This window comes from Engraulis encrasicolus, chromosome 3 (assembly GCF_034702125.1).
Source record: "Engraulis encrasicolus isolate BLACKSEA-1 chromosome 3, IST_EnEncr_1.0, whole genome shotgun sequence".
Classification (NCBI taxonomy): Eukaryota; Metazoa; Chordata; class Actinopteri; order Clupeiformes; family Engraulidae; genus Engraulis; species Engraulis encrasicolus.
The window spans coordinates 34,428,847-34,448,358 of NC_085859.1; the positions used below are offsets into that span (position 1 = coordinate 34,428,847).

At 44.1% G+C, this 19,512-nt stretch overlaps 1 protein-coding gene across 1 annotated transcript in view; it reads right to left on the reverse strand.

The window, feature by feature from the left end:
- The window catches only part of edil3a (EGF-like repeats and discoidin I-like domains 3a), a 191,186-nt gene extending 171,885 nt beyond the window's left edge, over positions 1 to 19,301 (reverse strand). Inside the window, exon 1 of the mRNA XM_063195264.1 lies at positions 18,874 to 19,301. Within this exon, the coding sequence (XP_063051334.1) occupies positions 18,874 to 18,937 (64 nt within the window). The 5' untranslated portion in view covers positions 18,938 to 19,301. The remainder of the gene's footprint in view (positions 1 to 18,873) is intronic.
- Positions 19,302 to 19,512: the final 211 nt, after the last annotated feature.

Below are 19,512 nucleotides of genomic sequence, written 5' to 3' on the forward strand. Positions count from 1 at the left end.
GTACAGTGGGTGCTGATGGTAGTGGTAGTGGTGGTGGCAGTGTTCGGTGGGGAGGGGAGGGGGGTCATAATTTCAGTAGTATGCCGACATGATGGGTGGGGAGGCGCAGCAATTCATCAAGCGGTGATAAGACATAATTAGAACGAGAGCGTGTGATCAGCCGGACTCCTTGAGGCCTTTTTTGCAGCAGCAGCTTGAGTGGGGCTCACTGCGAGCACACTGAAACACTCGGCAGCCTTGCACGAGAAAACAATGCTTAGGTGTTAATTCAACACTATTTTGGGAGCACTGTATACGGTAGCATTTGATTTTAGTGTTAAATTGAACTCTTTGAGACTTGAATTGACACTGCAAAGCCATATATCATCAATGGCCAGCAGAAACCTCAGAATGACACTTTCTAGGCTACTATTTATTTTTATTCTTTATTTATTTAGTTTTAGAAATATTATTTAGTACTATTGGTCAGTCTCTATGAGAGTATAATGTATTATAAATTATCTAATACTAACTTAAATTATAGAAATCTACTGTATTTATGTAGAGCATAGCGATTTTAAATATACATTTTTTTTAAAATAATGATACAAGCGGAAATACAATGTTTTTGCCAGCCAGTGACAATATGTTCTAAAACGGTGTTAAATTAAATTCTATAAGTGTTAAATCCACTCTCAAGGAGTTGAGAGTGGAATTTACACTGCACATTTGTACTGCAACAACAGCCCTACTGCACTTTCTACCAACGTAGGCCTACTGTAGTAATGTATGCAGGGCCGCTGACAGCTTTGGCTGGGCCCGGGACAAAGACATCTGAAAGGGCCACAAACCCAATACATACAATGTAATAAGGATCCAATTCAGGGCCCCCTCTCTCCCTGGGCCCGGGACAAGTGACCCCTTTGTCCCCCCCTGCCGGCTTCCCTGAACGTATGCCATTAGCTGTATTGCGAGAGACCACCGCGGGTACCACACACTTCCAAAGGACACACACATTAACACTGTGGTGGCAGGTACATGCGCAGATGTGTGAACATCGGTAGCCTGCTGTCATTCAATCGTTTCACTCCTTCCATCCTCCACATGCATCCTGGGCCATTCATCCACACAATAAAATGGAGCTTAAGAAATGCATCAGTCAGACTACAGCTTGTGTTTGCTTGAGAAAAGTATGCTTCGGAGACGTTCGCTTGTTGGCATGCACTCACATACACTCACACTCACACAGATACTATAGACACAAACTAGCGCGCGCGCACACACACACACACACACACACACAGAGACACACACACACACACACACACACACACACACACACACACACACACACACACACACACACACACACACACACACACATACACACACACACCACACACACACACACACAAACACACACACACACACACACACACACACACACACACACACACACACACACACACACAAACACACACACACACACACACACACACAATTGCACAAACAGACAAACAAAACAGGGAGCGACTGGGGAGCATAGCACTGAACAACAGAGGAATGTCTGGCATGACTAGTGGTGAGAGAATGTCTAGAAAGCCCCATGTTTTGATAAAATCAGAATGAAGCAATCACTCGGACACACTGCCAATATCTATGAGTTTAGGAAAAGTTTGACTTACTAATCCCCACCCTACTGATAAAATTGCATACTACGAGAGATAAACACACAAAATCCAGCCAAACATGTGCATGCGTGCACACACACAACACACACACACACACACACACACACACACACACACACACACACACACACACACACACACACACACACACACACACACACACACACACACACACACACACACACACACACACACACACACACACGCGCGCGCACACACAGAATGCAGCACATTGAAGTGAAATGATTAATGATCCCACAAGCTGTCTCCACTTTTGAAATGTAATAAGTTACAGTATAATACACATTTCACAGGTACATTCTAATGCTCAAAGTAAGATGTGAGTTTTAGACAACACACATTATTGAAAGGTACTGTAGGTCAGTGCTTCTTAACTGGTGGGCCAGGACCCAAAAGTGGATCGTGGAGGGGTCCTGGGTGGGTCGCAGAGCTGTGGTGTAAAAAATGTCTTAATTCATACTTGTATTGTCTCAAAACTGAGACAAGGTGAGGTATTGAATAAATTACTGTGATGTGAACGAGAGAGAAATATGGTTGATACTCATTTCCACTAAGACATGTTGCATGTCAGCATATAATGCAAATGTGGATGCATATTATCAAATGCATGGATACATTTTTTATTGTTATTTGAATATTCTGATGGTGCAACAAAACTATTGGGTCACAATGTAATGACCATGGAAACTTGTGGGTCCCAAGACCCAGGGTGCGATTTGTAGGGGGGGATGGGGGGGATTGTCCCCCCTCCTGGTCTTGATATCGCCACTTTTTCGACATGATTTTATCACAGTTCAATGTAATTCCATTGATATTGCTTACAATCTGAAACAAAACCCTTTCTGGTTTTCCGACAAATCGCACCCTGCCAAGACCTGTTATTCCTATCAAGAACCACTGCGCATCAGTGCCATCGTGTCTACTACAGTGCATTAGAGTGGACTTCCTTTTGCTACAGGTATGTTACTTCTGGCAATGTTCCTGTAGGAGTGACAGGCCAGATGTATCAAGTGTGGTTTTCAATCCACAGGCCTCCGAAGTGGCCAGAGCTGCCACTGTTCTCCTATTAACACCTTCGCACAAAGCCAGTGTAATATACCTTATTGTCATCAAAGTTGTAATCTTAATCTATTACGTAACGCTCTTGTAACGTAATGTCTGAGCAATGTTGTCGGCTGCCGGCGGAGAGGCTACTGGCGCATTTTAAGCATTTACTGACAGGGGAAGGTGACCAATTGCAAAATGTAAGCCAAGTGCCTCTTTAACTATGGATGAGTGTACAGGAGAATTGCGGTTGTTCATTACGCCAACCTATAACAATGACCAAATCAAACCGGCACAGCTTCAGGCTCATCCAAGACTGAAGGCATTATTTCCATTCATAGTCGGCCTCTCTGTTTCTTTATTCTCTATGGCCCATAAAAATCCCCATCACGGAGTAAAAAAACCTCTTCCAAAGCAAAGAAAGCAATTACTGCATTCATATTACACAATGGTAAAGCTCCAGGACATTTGTGAACGATGAAATGACGCATATAAAATCTGCAGTCGCAGGTTCAGATGAGTTACGTTTAAGGGGGCGCATTCATTTTTTTTCACTCAGCTCTTAAAATTGCATCTATTGCCCAAAAGATATACATGTACACGTAGATGTTAGAGGATGCAAAGACATCCGCATAACACAGCTTTTCACGGTGTGAGTCTGAATGGAATCTTGTTACCAAATGGCTCAAGGTGTGTCACAGTGCAGTGGCACTCAGTGTTGAGATCCCAGATGCTACAAATGGGAAATGGCTACACAGAGAACATACTGCAAGTCTATTTTCACGCACACTTTGCACCACTTGACCCAGTATGCACTTCCGATGTTTGCCCTACTTTCTGCTTATATCATGTAATGGAGAGGCATGTCCAGTAGAATGTTTTACAGTAGAACTACTACTTGTGTCATCACAGAATGAAATACAGAAAGCATACATTTATTGATGATTTTCCCAGTGCTGGTAAAGAATTATTTCTGATTACTTTGAAGTAGCCAGAAGACAGATTTTCTTCATATCACGCAGCTTCACTATTTTTAAAGCTTTTCTAAAGGATTATGAAAGTACAATGACAATATGCCTTTGAGTTCTCTGTGTTTTACAGCAAAGGTCTGTCTCATCAGGCATGTCATAACATTTATATATTTCAAACATGACGGATTGTCATGATCCAATCTTGACGCAATTTAATCACAAGGTGAATGTTCAGACATATACGGGTAATAAACAAATGGGATTCGTTGAAGTCCCTCTGAAAAGCTCCCTGTTTCACTCATTCCTATCATGAAAAGAACTGTGTGGGACACAGGCTGTGATAACACTTCAGAGTATGATTGCAACACCAGCACAGAGTATACAACAGATGATATACCACCGCTGCCTATTTTTTTCTTCCAGTTATGGTGCAGAGTAACGTTAAAAACTGAATCCAGAAAGAAATATAAACAGAAGTGAAATCACAGAAAACATCCACTGTGTTTCACAGTAGGAAAAGCTCCTCCAAAACACAGGCGGCGGGCGTTCAATGCAAATGACTACACAGGGAGCTTTGTGCCATATCCCTTTAGAGCCGGCTATTTCTCTGATCCGCTCTAGCTGGTGCAAGAGGTAGCAAACCCACTTTGTCACTAAATGCTCTTTAATACATGCTTCCCCAGAGCTGTCATTGTGTATTCCCTTTCTTTTCCCCCTTCTGGTTTCTTTCTTTCTTTCTGTCTTTCTTTCTTTCTTTCTTTGATGATGGCTCCGTACATATCCCCCTCTTCTCAGTCTCGTCTCTCTCCCTTTCCTCGCTTTTCTTTCATCTTCCTGATTTAGTCATTCAGGCTTAGTCTTTATTTTTTATCTTCCAGCCAGTTCCACCAATCTCACTCCTTTTTTCTATTTTGGCCTTTTCATGTATGGACGTGGGCATGGTGATTCCCAGCACAAGTGTGGTGGTGGTGGTGGTGGTGGTTCGATCATCGTCTAGTTTCTGTTCTAGTTTCCCCTACCGGCCCATGTGGCCCTAGGGTAGTACTTAACATCTGGACCCCACTGAACAAACTGCGGATAAAATCTCAAGTAACCCACTCTGTTACCTCAAATGAACTACTACGCTGCAATTGGGGCATGTGCCAAGAAACCATAACCAGTGTGTGTGTGTGTGTGTGCGTGTGCGTGCATGTGTGCGTGTGTGTGTGTGTGTGCGCGTGTGTGTGTGTGTGTGTGTGTGTGTGTGTGCGCGCGTGTGTGCGCGTGTGTGTGTGTGTGTGTGTGTGTGTGTGTGTGTGTGTGTGTGTGTGTGTGTGTGTGTGTGTGTGTGTGTGTGTGTGTGTGCATGCATGTGTGTGTGCGTGTGTGCATGTGTGTGTGCATGTGTGTATGCGTGCGTGTGTGCGTGTGTGCGTGCATGCGTGCATGTGTGTTTTATATGTGTGTGAGAGGGGGTAGTGTTTTTATATCGTGCATGTGGTGTGTGTAGGGAAGTGGGTTGTCTCTTGGCATGCAGAATACGTACGGTATGTACTTCTATCTACAGTAATGTATACGTGATGGTATGCCTAATGATTTGGAATGCATCTTCTGTATAGATCTTACTGTCAGTTTGTGCTCGTGTGCGAGTCTGTCTGTGCGTGTCTGTGTGTATTTGTGGTATTTCTACGTGGACAGCATGTTTACAGGGTGTATGAGTGACCAAGTCGTTATTGGACCTCTCCATTTGGTGGCAGCCCACACAAAGTGGATGTGAGATAGGTCGTTGATGTGTCTGAGAAGCGAAACTCATAGCCCAGTTGCCTGCTTCAACGGCATCCCTACATGCACAGTAAATGTTGCAGTGTTATTTCAACACTAAGAGAGGACCAACGCAATGAGTGTTAAAATTAAACTCTCTAAGTAGGCTATGTATGCTTACATAGACACTGACATAACACATTGACATTGGATTCTCCACATGCTGCCACCACACAGTGTGACTGCCATGAATGTAGTTGCACCAAGCACATTGCATTGAACACGGTAAAAGTAGGCTACCAGTGTTGTTTTAACTCTTTAAGAGTTGACATGAACTCCATTTCACATAACATTTGGCCTCACTCAAAAACGCAACATGATCTCCACAAATTCCGTGCTCCTGGACACGGATGTTAAGGACACAAAATCCGTGTCCAGGAGCACGGATTTTGCCAAAATTCCGTGCTCCTGGACACGGAATTGTTTTCCGTGCTCCTGGACACGGAATTGTTTGAAGTGCTTTCTATAGGCTATTTCCAGAGTCTTGTGTTTTCTCTGGATTTATCTAATTTCAAATATTTTGTCTAAAAAAAAAACATTTCTTACTGACAGGTTAGGGTTAGGGATTGCTTTGGTCTGGGCACAGCTAGTTTTCTTTCATTCATTATAGGGAGTTTGATAGCCCAGCAACCAACTGGAAAAGGTATTTCTCAAAAATATGTCTTTAATGACAGGTTAAGGTTAGGGAATGTTTTGGTCAGGGCACAACTTAAATTGCTATAGCATTATTTTGTTTAGGATTAGCATTTGGTATGTATTTTCCAATGATAGAGTTAACACAGTGTTGTGGTAATAGCCTATAGAAAGCACTTCCGTGTGCCCATCACGGAAAACAATTCCGTGTCCAGGAGCACGGAAAACAATTCCGTGTCCAGGAGCACGGAATTTTGGCAAAATCCGTGCTCCTGGACACGGATTTCGTGTCCTTAACATCCGTGTCCAGGAGCACGGAATTTTTGGAGATCAAACAGTGTTATCAATTTACTCTTTGGTCAGTGTAACAGTTGCAAAGTTAATTATACATAATATTTTGTAAATATCAATACTGGAATGTGAAGATATATTTAACACTGGTACCTGGAGCAGAGTGGCTGGCTAATTGTCTTGCTATAGAACAGAAATTAAATTGGCCATCTGTAAAATTTGACATTGACTTTTGACTCCACTGTTGGAGTACTTTGACTCTCCACAGTGCTGTAAATCCTCTTATTTAAAGGTTTACTCTGGGATTTTGACACCATATTTTTCCCTGTGCACTGGGCTCCACACATCCGCCTGGGATTGACCTGAAGGGAAGGACTTCAAAGAGCAAAACATAATTTAACGGTTATGATCAGGGTGTGGGATTTTCACAGAGGTGACATAGGAGAAAATCAACAGCTTGATTCAGACAACAATGGCTCAGAGCAAGGAATCATCGACATTAATTCTTCTATTTCAACTGTGTTGTTGAATCATCATTCAAAAAAGTCCTTCTCAAGGTCAAAGTCCTTCTCTTTGGGTGCTACCCCAGATGAATGCATGAAACTACAAATTTCATAAAGGTGACATGGCAGAGAAGCAACTGTTTGATTCAGAAAACATTGTCCACTCATAGCATGGAATTGTGTGTTGAAAGTAATTCAGAAATGTGATCCATTCGAAACTTCAAAGTTGTTTATGTATTTTATTTGAAGGTTCAGAGTTGTTTCATCTCTTTTCTTTTGGTATGCGAATCCCATTTGTGGTTGTTGGCTATCTTAAGCCATATCTGCCCCTCAAACAAATGCTAAGAACCTTTTGGCCACTATGAATGTTAATTCTTATCCCTGGGGGGCAGACTGTCAGTCTACCACCCCCAGGTGAGAACTCATCCTGTGCATTTTAGAGATAGCCTCCTGTTGTGTCTGTGTCCATCTCTGCTCCTGATTGATGGGGTAGAAGATGCCATGGTCTAAATGTTGGTGACAAAGAAACTCTTAACCTGTTGAATATTCATTTTGGGGCTGTCCCATGGGGACCTGCCCCCTGATCTTGAACTGTATATAGTTTGTATACTTTTGTGTAATTCAGAAATATTTGCTGAACTGCTTGTTTCTCCATTGGTGCATCAGTGCAAGAATTAAAGCCTGGATTCTGTTTGTCTTTCCTACACCAAGTCTCCTGCAGTCTACTTTCTGGTATGAATTACCATCAGTGTCAACATTACTTCTGCTATCAACTGTGTTGTCAAATCACGCTGTCACGTCCTTCTCATGGAACGCAAACTCAAATGAATGTGTGGAGTGACCTTCCTATGTGTATGGAACAACATCCATGTCCATGCATCTGGCGAAAGTCAGATTAGCCCCCACAGCATTATAGATGCTAATGGGAGAAAGTGGAGAAAGGGAAGGGAAGGAGAAATCTTCCCTGCTGTCTCAAACAAACTAGTGGCTGTCTGAACCAGGTTACCCTCCGCTGCACTGTCCCATGCTGTCGGCTGTTTAAGTGGGAGGAAAGGGAGGGAGGGTGGTTTGCAGTAGCACACAGGGCTGGACTGGCCATCTGGCATAGCAGGCATTTCCCAGTGGGCCCTGCACCCTCGTGGGTCCCTATTTTCAGAAAGGTTTTAAAAAAATTAACAAAATCTAAAAATAGGGGCCCAAGAGGATGTGGGGCCCACCAGTGAGTTAGTTCTGCGTCATAAATTATGAGGGGGGGACCTTTAAACCAAAACTGCCTGGGCCCTATTTCTCCCCCAGTCCAGCCCTCGCAGCACATCTGCTGGTTGTTCTGAGAGCAGTTGGGGGGGGGAGAAACTTTCATAAGTTGCTGCTGCTCTCAACGGCTCTTTCTTCATGTGCTGACATTTCTGGGTTATCTCTCAAAAAGTTTAGGCACTGCTGTTTGGCACCCGGCGCTCACAATTAGCACGCCCACAGTTACCGTATACTTGTAGCCCGAGCACACACCTTTACTTGCACGCACATACACGTGACAGTACACATGCACATGCAGTCATGCACGCGCACGCGCGTGCACACACACACACATATACACACACACACACAAGGAGAGAGGGAGAGAGAGCGAAAGAGAAACACACAGGGTATACTCAAAATGCCCGTCACGTCAAGTGAAAATTAACAGAGCACTGAGAATGCTGTGAAGGGGAAGTGCGTGCGGATGAGGCGGTGAGCGGGATGAAAACATGGGAGCGCATCCCGGGATATCGCCTGTGCCTAATGCACTTAACGCAGCTAACAACATCACGCTGAGAGGAGCTAGCCGAGAGGACAGGATATGGAAACAAGGCAAGTGGAGGCGAAGCAAGGGGAGTGGAGGCAGCAGTGTGGAAGAAATCACAAAATCCATCCCAAATGGCTTTCAAGGAGGGAGGGAGCCTTGTCTAACTTTTTTTTGTCTCCTCTCAAACACTTTTCACAGAACTCACCAAGACATAGATTCAACTCTAAAAGTTTTGCGAAGGACCCTACTTGTACTGCCTTACAAAGGCAAAGTGCAGTAACTTTGCAAACGTTGGAATGGAGAAAAACACCTTTAAACCCTCTGTATTAGGTTGGGATATTTGTAGCTACTGCATATTTGACATAGTGTTAGCTCTAAAAAAAGGGACACATTTGCACCATAAGGCTTTGTCACAAGATAAAGGAGGTGTTGTGGAGGAGTCTAAACTCAATTCTGACAAAATATGTACAGTGCTAGTTACTGCACTCTGCTTTTATAAGGTAGTATAGCCAAACACAATAAATAATGCATAAATCACAGCCTAAGTCAATAATTTACCGTAGGCAGTGTTGTTTAAAATTGGGATTGGCATTAGCTTTTACGAGCTCAGTATGAATGGCTTTGGCAGCACATGTGACACAGAGCAGCAAAGCGCCACTAACGGAATAATGCAGCCGTTGGCTTGATGAGAATAGGATGAGATATAAACAACCAGCGCGCAAATGCAATATGCACATACAGACAAACAAGCAGTTTATATTTCATTGCATCTAATTTCGCTTGGTAGCCTTCGGGCCATCACAGCAGTTACCAAAACACTAAAAAAAAAATCAGGGTTCCTTTGAAGCTTGTTATTGCTCAAGGGTTGCATTTTGACTGGATACGGCGCAAACAAAGCATATCTTTTCATGCAAATTGCCCAGTGACAACGGCACTATAATTGCGGGAGCTTTCTGGTTAGGAGAGTGCTGAAGTGCCACTGTGACAAGTGCAATTCACCAACGCTGCCGACCCTGTCCATCAATAACTTCTACGCACTGTCATACGCTACATTCCCTTTGTCCTCTCCCTTGAAACTGCACTGGGAGACATTGCTGTGCCGTTTTTCTGGTCATTAATCTTGTGCCATAGTAGTATTCAGCATCATGCTGGTCCAGCTAGCTCAACTATTTCCCAGAGGTTTTGCCTGTATCCTGCCTTTTCTTTTTCATTCCCTGTCAACCTTGCTCTTGGAAATATGTTCATTGTGAAGCAGAAAGATGGATGTACGCCTACCACAACCAGAGGGGGTACATCTGAAGTATGAGCTTACGGTAGCTGTCACCCACAGCTGGCATTCAACTGCTCTCATCCAACGACTACAGTGACTGAATGACCTTACATAAAGGCACGCAGAAAGCTTGATCCAAGGGGCACACTGCTTGCTGCTCTTAAATGCCAGACAGACAAACAGAAAAAGCAGATTATATTATTATACATGTGGGGAAACCTACTTTGGCCTATTGTTTGCTCTGTGTTTCTCCCAAGGATGTTCAAGATTACATCATTTTTTTTTGCAATGTTCATAGTTTTTGCTGCTTGACATTAAAAAGGCAAATGTCACTGAACCTTGCAGTGCTTCTGGGTCCGGAAGGTGGTTCATGGTTTAATTACATTAAAAAAAATCTTCCAATTATGTTAGTTCTGCATGAAATTGGGCATCTCCCCCTGCATAAATACTGATGAAAATAAGCATTAGCACACAGCAAGATTTCATGCTGGTCTTTTTCATGTCATATTGGGCTGCCTACAGAATCTGAACAATGGAATGCAAAAAAATCCACAAATATGGAGCAGTAATATTTTCTCTCTTCCACTGCGATTTCCTCTTTCCCGCACAGTGCTTGACACAGGAATGCAGGCACACCAACACGAGTCTATACAATCAAAGGAATTTCGCTTCCGTGCTATGGCATTCAAATTAGCATCTGCCACAATCATTTGCTCATGACAACACAGATAAATTCCCATCGGCATGTCACTTTAGATGTCACATCAATAACAGCACACAACTGACATTATGCATCCATATGAATGTAGAATGGATGAAGTTAGTCCTCACACAAACAGTATGGATAGAGAATACGAAAAAGACAGAGAAAAAGACAAAAAAAAAGACCACCAACACCACCCCACCCCCACCCCGAAAAAAAAGAAAAGAAAAGAATCCCCTTTTTATCTGTTCTACTTTGACTGAGGCTTGCAGAAGCTGTACTCGGAAATCAGGTGAGTGGAAAATGGAAAATATGGTCAGGGTCGGTTCCCAGAGCATCAGAGACGATGAGCCGAGCGAATCCTGGCCTTGGAGGCTTTGGATGCTGTCACATGTACAGTACAGTGCTGCACATACTCACTTCCTGCACCATCTGGTCCTTCCTCCAACGTGCAGCAGGTCCCTCTCCCTGTGAAGTGCCCCCTTTTTTTAGCAACAACACTCACAGGAGAATAGATATTGAACACTGAGGAACCGAATGAATGGTGATGAGGGAAAGAGAGAGAGAGAGAGAGAGAGAGAGAGAGAGAGAGAGAGAGAGAGAGAGAGAGAGAGAGAGAGAGGGAAAAAAAGTCTTGTGGAAAAGAGAAATGGGTTGCCACTAATGTAGCCTCCATTGTATGACTAATGGAAAAACGGCACATGGTAGTAATTGGCAACGGGTGGAATAAGGAAAGCGCACTCACCACCAGTGATGTGAGCCCATCATTGCAGGCTACCAAAGCCCATTCTATCATCCTCTGATTGCCATCCAAGTGGCCCTACAGACTGGGAGTTCGCCAATGGGACCAAGGTTGCAAAGACAAGCATGCAACACTGTTTGAACCTCAATCCTTCACTCAAGTAGCAGTGCCATGAAAAGGACACTAAAGCTCCATTTTCTTTCTTCGAGAGGTTACATTCGTCATAGAGTACACACCATTTCAACCACAAGTGTATGTCCCTTTCATAAAGCAAAGTTATCCAAGGCGCCACAAGTGGCTACCTGTAGATGAGTGCTGTGTGATTAAGCGGGCCATAGCTCCCTCCATGGAAAATTCATAGGCCACAATGTCCTACAAATATATGTATCCAAAGCTTAATTACTACATGTCTCTTTGATTGTGTTTTTTCTGCTTCTATGCTTGTTTGAATAAGCATTGCTAAAAATCTAAGGCGGAAGAGTCCAGAAGACACAAAGACAAATCCACCATACAGAACAAAGATTCCCTTGGGGACTCCGCTGGAACTATTTGATCTAATGGAGAGAAAAAAAAGAAACAAGGGAGGAGGGGAGAGAGGGAAAAAAACAAGGAAACGAAAAAATGAAAAGAAGAAAAAAGAAGAATTTGCCAATTCTCTCTCCTCTGATGAACTCTTATGTGTCCAGTGGGGATTCTGCAGCCAGTGTTGCCAGATTGGGCTGGTTCCCGCCCAATTGGGCTGCTTAGGATGGCCGTGTGAGAGTAAAAATGGCATTTCGCAGAAAACCCTGTCCACTTCTTGCCATAGAAATCAATAGAATTGGGCGGGATTTTGTGCTTCTAGGCGGGTTTTGAACATTTTTGGGCTGAAATTCATCCGCCTCATCTGGCAACCCTGTTCTGCAGCCTCAAATGACTCTTCCCTCGGCAGACGAGTGAAGGGGGAGTGCTGGGGCCCTGGATCAACTTCCAAACACCGCTCCCGTGTTGATATAACCGACTGTGAACTCCACCTGATGCTCAGACACCTCGGGAGGGGGGGTCACGCCGCCTGTGAGGCTCCCTCTTTTTCTTTTCTTTTCCAACGGATGCTTGTGACTCCCCATCCTGTATCTCGCACGATGATCACAGCTGACGGTGTGACTTCCACCGAGACCAGGCCTTATAAACAGGGCAATATCAAATCACAATATACTTCAGCAGACACTTGTGCACACACACCTGTGTACACACAAAGACAGCCCAGTGAGAGAGAGAGAGAGAGAGAGAGAGAGAGAGAGAGAGAGAGAGAGAGAGAGAGAGAGAGAGAGAGAGAGAGAGAGAGAGAGAGAGAGAGAGAGAGAGAGAGAGAGAAATGTCCACATCCAGCTGATACAGCTGTATATTGTCTGTTTACTCTTCTTCACAGCAAATTGATTCCAGAGTTCTGCGTCAGGCTTCAAACATCAATATTTGCCATGAGGGATACGAATGGCATCAAACAAAACTATAGAAGTCAACACAACCGCTCAACTTCCATCTATCCGTTTTGGAGTACTGTATGATGATTACTTGTGATTAGAACGTAGCCACTTAATGCACGCCGTTTCACCCTTACGGCTTGGTCATTGCCATTCTGGTAACAGCTCATAACAGCTTATAACAGGGCCCGTGTCTTAAGGGGTTAAACCAGATTTTGAGCTTTCATAACGATGTTATAAAACTTTGATTTTACAAAACTATCTATGCGAGCTGATGAATGGTTGAGTAACATTCTAGAAGGACTGGGATAACATCCTCCCACCTCAAACGGTTCATAACTTTACTGTGAGAGACTCAGTAGGACACAATGATAATGGATTCTGAGAAAGAGTAAGTCAATTCAGTGAATGTCAAAGCATCAAAGTGTCTCTCTCTCTCTCTCTCTCTCTCTCTCTCTCTCTCTCTCTCTCTCTCTCTCTCTCTCTCTCTCTCTCTCTCTCTCTCTCTCTATCTCTCTCTCTCTCTCTCACACACACACACACACACACACACACACACACACACACACACACACACACACACACACACACACACACACACACACACACACACACACACACACAGTCCAATAACACAGTCAGATGTTTGAATCTTATGTTAAACTGCGGGAATTCCAAGGAACAACAACCCAGATGGGTCTTCTTGGCAGGCACAAGGACGTGTGGCAGTACTCATTAACCTGTCACAACAGATGAATGATGGATCAATCTCTCCATATTAATTTGATTAAATGGCTCTAGCTGGGACTGGGGAAAAGTGCAATCAAACTCATCAAAGTAAAGAGAGAGAGGGGGCGGGAGAAGCAGAGAGAGATATAGAGAAAGAGAGAGCGGGAGAAGCAGAGAGAGAGAGAGAGAGAGAGAGAATGAGAGTGAGGGGCGGGAGAGAAGCAGAGAGAGATACAGAGAAAGAGAGGGCGGGAGAAGCAGAGAGAGAGAGAGAGAGAGAGAGAGAGAGAGAGAGAGAGAGAGTTGAGAGTTAAACCAATGGCAAACCATCAGACGAAGAAGGGCCATTAAGAGAAGATTAATTTCGTTTTTATAAGTCTTCCTGTTGCTGCTCAGGCTCACCAGGTCATCCCACCAATCAGAGCTCAGTATTTCCCCACTGCCATCACTAAAAGAGTGATATCCGGGCGATGTAACCTTTGTCCCCGGATTGAAATTGGTGTCATTAACGGAGGAGAGCCAAGGCCACCAAAGGTCAACCATCACAAAATGCCACCTCAACATTGCATTTGACCTTTCCAAGAGCCGCGACAATAGGAGATATATAACCATAATGACTTGATTCAAACAGAAAAAAAACTCTTTACATTAATTGAAGCATCAGAAAAACCCATATGAATTTAAAAATAATAAATATAAAGAAGATAGATGTGTGTGTGTGTGTGTGTGTGTGTGTGTGTGTGTGTGTGTGTGTGTGTGTGTGTGTGTGTGTGTGTGTGTGTGTGTGTGTGCGTGCGTGCGTGCGTGCGTGCGTGCGTGCGTGCATGCGTGCGTGCGTGCGTGCGTGCGTGCGTGCGTGCATGCATGCATGCATGAATTCATATGTGCGTGCATGCGTGTGTGCATACAAGGTGCATGTGTGTGTTGGTGTTGTGGTGTCTACATTCTGCTATCTGTCTGGTCTGGTATCTGTTTGGTGTCTGTTTTGGAGATATGAATACAATTACAAATAGGAAAACAAATATAAATGTAATATCCCCAAGTTGAAAAATCAACAATCGACAGCATACCAGGAGGTGAGGAAAAAATGAGAAATAATCAAAGCAAACCACCATAGAGGTGTCCTCTGGCAAGGTTACTAGTATACATGACACAAGATGACCTTGACAGATATTCACTGCTTACATAGAGCTTCAGGTTTTTTTCATGATCACTAATCAATCTTCTTTTGGCCCCGGCCATATAACTACTCTCCCACCCGAACCCAAAAAAACACTCAGTTTTTGTCCATTTTGTCCAGAGAGGCAATCTGCCCGGCTAAATCATCAGCCAGAGTCAATACCCACCCACTGTTAACAAACAGGCCCCTCACCAAACAACCCACAAATCACCCAGCATGCCCGTGCGTGGCCGTGGGAGTCACTGGTTGGGAATTAAATAAACAATCAAATAAATAACAGGCGGTGAAGCTTGGACCTGCTCAAGAGCTTAAAGTGTATGTTGGGTAGGTGGTGGTTACATACAGTAGGTGACTGGACAATAGCACCAAAAAACCAACCCCACTTACACACCTCCCGAGCAGACAATACAGGCAATCAATCACACAGCAGTTTCTGTGAATGGGCCTGTCGCTAACCTAACGTTTGTGTTTAGTGTTGAAAATATTTGATCAAAGCTTTTTTTATTGGCCAGTCAAAAGGGATGTAACAGAGCGGAGGAAGGGAGGTGCACTGCTCTCCCTTAGGAAGTAATCATCTTCTGGAACACAGAACTATGGACGAGACTATTTGGGAAGGTTTTAAAAAAGACACAAAGGCATAAAAAAGACACAAAAAAGCTGGAATTTGGAAAACAGTGTTTTCCAACTGACCTCCAGCCAAAGCAAGCCTTGGATAATGCATCAAATCAGCATCTGCTAGCTCCAAATAAACATATTCCGCTGTTGTTGCGAACTTTGTGAGAGAGATTGATTGGAATGGGTGTGCTAAGTGTTTATCACATCCTTAGCTGAACTACGTACCAGTTATACAAGCACAGCTTCATATTGTCTGTGTCAAATGCCTCCTGCCTCCTGCCTCCTGCACTTCCTCTGAAGTAAAAGTTGCCAATGCATTTTGTGTAGTGCAGTAAATGTGTCACAACCACAAAGTCATTTCAAGTTCAGCTGCGCGGTTTGCTGAGGTTAGTCCTCGTGTTTAGTGGTTTGGCATGTGATTTATTGATAAGACCCGGGGAAGTACAGTACATTCTGTCGTCCAACATTTGAGTACACACATAATAAGTAGCTGGTATACAGACACAAAAATGCAATCTCACATGTGCACGGGTGCACACACAAAATACACACAAACACCCACGCATACACACCCACAGAGAGAGAGAGAGAGATGGATAGAGAGAGAGAGAGACAGAGACAGAGAGAGAGAGAGAGATGGATAGAGAGAGAGAGAGACAGAGACAGAGACAGACAGAGACAGAGAGAGAGACAGAGACAGAGACAGACAGAGACAGAGACAGAGACAGAGATAGAGATAGAAATAGAGACTCATAGATTGTACATGTAAGATACACTGTAAGAACACATTACAAAAAGACAGAAATCAAGCTCTGCATACATCGCCAATGTATACAACACTCATCAATCTCACTGAAGGCCATTCCCTGTGCATTTCCCTAAATATAAACTGAAAGCCAAGAACATCTCCATTACCAGACACAACATAAACACACAAAGAAGAAGAACAACAAGGCATCACCGCAAAGAACAAAGGGAAAGGTGCCTGGTGCTTTATGGCTCAATCTATTAACTCCTCGTTGCTCTCCAGCAAGGTTCTAACCCGCCTGGCTGACTGGGCACTGTGGTTCTGGCACTCATGATCTAGCACAAAAACCTCTTGCACAATGTGATGAATGGACACCCTTTAACGCAGAACAATATACAATACGAGCGCGGCTTTGACTCGGAGACAGATGTTGACGAGCATTTGTTCTGAACCACATGAGGATGGCAGTAGCATTAACCCCTTGGTCGTTGCTTGCCTTTTTGGTCTCCTCCTGCAGCCAATCATTGTTTATGTAGTACTGCAGAGTTCAGAGAGAAAATGAGAACCTCCATAGGGATGCTGTAGTGTATATTGGTACACACTAGCGGCTAAAGGTCATATTATGTTCTCACATTGTTCATGCTAAGAATTGTGTGCGGGTCTGTCACCACATTGCTGGAGAGTGTCCAACACATCACTGGACCATGCGGACTAGAAGTATTTGTGTGTATGTTGCAATGTGTATGTGTAAGGCTGCGCGGGGACTTGTTTGGCGATTCAACTTGCAACAGTTTACTGCTCTCCGAAGCTTGAAAATGCTTAGAGAGGAACACAAGAGCAGAGCTCTCGATGGACATGGGGAAATGTGCAATGGTTTTCTGCGCTCTTCTGAGGCAATACATTTCTCCATGTCAGACCCTTCAATAACTCATCCATGGAGCATGCAGGGCAAATATAAAATTTCCATTATGGCAATTACTCCAAGCCCTAAATCACCATTACCCGTCATCTATCCACAGCGAAACAATGCAGGCACCTATTTGTTGTGGTTAGAAAAGGCAGGCTTCAATGCTTTTGTGCCGTGTGGTTGTGTGAGCATCCTGTGCATGACACATGGAGTGTGTCATTCGTATTTGGAGGAAGCTGGGGGACGCTATAATTAACTGAAGGACCCTCTCTGAGTATTTAACTCACTCGCCGTGCCCTGAAAGGAGTGGGCCCCAAGGTATCATAGCTCGGCTTTCATTATGCTGCAAGGAGGCATTATGTCTTGTCGCGGCTGCGAAGGCGAAAGTCAGCAGAGGGGGGAACTCAGGAGCCAAGTGTTGTTACAATTATAGCTCGCAGCAGTGAGACCTGCAGGAGTAGGCTACAGATGAGAGAGGAGGATGGAGAGATAGATGCAAACGGCAACTCAGTTGCAGGGAGGGAGGGAGCTGGACAGGGGAATACTTTTTTTCTTCACCATGGAGAGCTTAAGAGCTCCTGTTAAGCAATCAGCCACTTCAGCAGTCCGATGCAGGCTAGGGCTGAGAGGGAAGTGATATCTACTGCCTAGCCTACTTGGATCTTGTTGAAATTCTTGAATGTCATCTTGCATTCAAGATGTTTTCCAATATCCCCCTTTAGAGCAACATGAAAATGTTTATGTATTTTTTATGGCAGCAGTTCATGCAGTCACAAAATATCTGTAGGCTAGCCTATAATCCCCATATGTGTTATATATTTTCAGCCTATCTTGATGTTCTTTATTATACTTATTATTATTATTATTATTATTATTATTATTATTATTATTATTATTATTATTATTATCTTCATTGCACTCAGATTCCTTATGTTTCACTTCAGTCATTCCTCAAATAGCCCTTCCCCTCGGATAAACCTCGAAGCTTTGCCTTATTTTGTGATAAGAGTCATGTGGTCGCCATTTCATACATTTGCTTAATAGCCACCAACATGTTAGCAGCCTGTTATTCCTTTTCTGAAAAGTCTCTTCAGTAGCAAAATCATGCCAGCACTGGACGAGTCCTTTATCGAAGTGTAGTGATAAAGCGCGCGCGCGAGAGAGAGAGAGAGAGAGAGAGAGAGAGAGAGAGAGAGAGAGAGAGAGAGAGAGAGAGAGAGAGAGAGAGAGAGAGAGAGAGACAGAGAGAGAGGATGATGAAGATCTTCCGATAAGAAAACACATTTTAACTTCTTCAGCATGTCTACCTTGCAGATGGCATCAAGCTCACAAGCTGCATCTTACATCACACTGTTATCTTGGCTGTCAATGTTTTTTTTTTGCTTTCTCCGTGCATCTGTTCTCATGAAGAATTCCATTAACATGTGATCCCATTTTCTAGCAACTGGTCTAGGCTGCATTGCAAAGATAGGCTATGTGTTGCTATTCCAATAAAACCCAACAACCGAGGTACGGGATGTGATCTCCGGGATACACAGGGATACATCAAACTGCAAGTGTGAAATGCTTTGACAGCCAGAGGCATAATGCTCATAGGGAGACAAACTAACTTGTATCTTGCCTTAAAATAATATACAATCACAGGTGAACCTAGAAAAGGTACGGTGCTTGCAGCTTGCCACATCCTCAGGGAGTTGTGCAGCTCTGTCTTTCTTAATTCTGTTATATTTGGGTGTTCTTTTTTACAGCAATTACCCATGCCGTCACCGGCAGCATCAGTTGAGCTGATGTGAAGTGTCTTACCTATAGCTGTAGTCGGGACAGCGACACTCAGGAACAGAGCGATGGAAACGAAAAACGGTCCCATCCTCGCAGTTGTTGCGGGCTGGAGTGCCAAGGTTACCAGTACGCGAAGCAACGGCAAACTTCCTCCCACCTCAAGCTAAAGGAACGGTGATTTGTGATTATCTCCCGAAGTGCTGACGTTTAATCCTTTGACTTTTCTCGCCTTCCTTCCTCCAGTGACACAGATGGTGCCTTGAGCACTGGAAGTTGACACGGTGCGCCCAGGCTCCGCTCTCCTCTTTACCGCAGTGGTACGCGGGGCGGTGATGGAGAGGATCCGTGCGACTCCTGAATCAGGCGAATCTCACTGTGTACAAACAGCAAGTGAGGAACGGTGAGAGATGGTCACTACCGCGCTCGAGCAGGGGCGCTGTCTCACTGATAAAGACAAACCTTGCTCCTCCCCACACGTGCAGCCACTGCCAATACAAAGCTGCGTGAAATCCAGTTGGGTGGGACCTACTACAGTATGTATCCTGGGGCACCGTTTAGCCTCGGGAGAAGCGTCCGAGTTCTTGCCGTTGATGTTAAACAGGTACCGCGGCTAAGCTGTCCCAAGTCTTCACGAACTCTTCAGAGGCTTAGCCTAGTTGATCG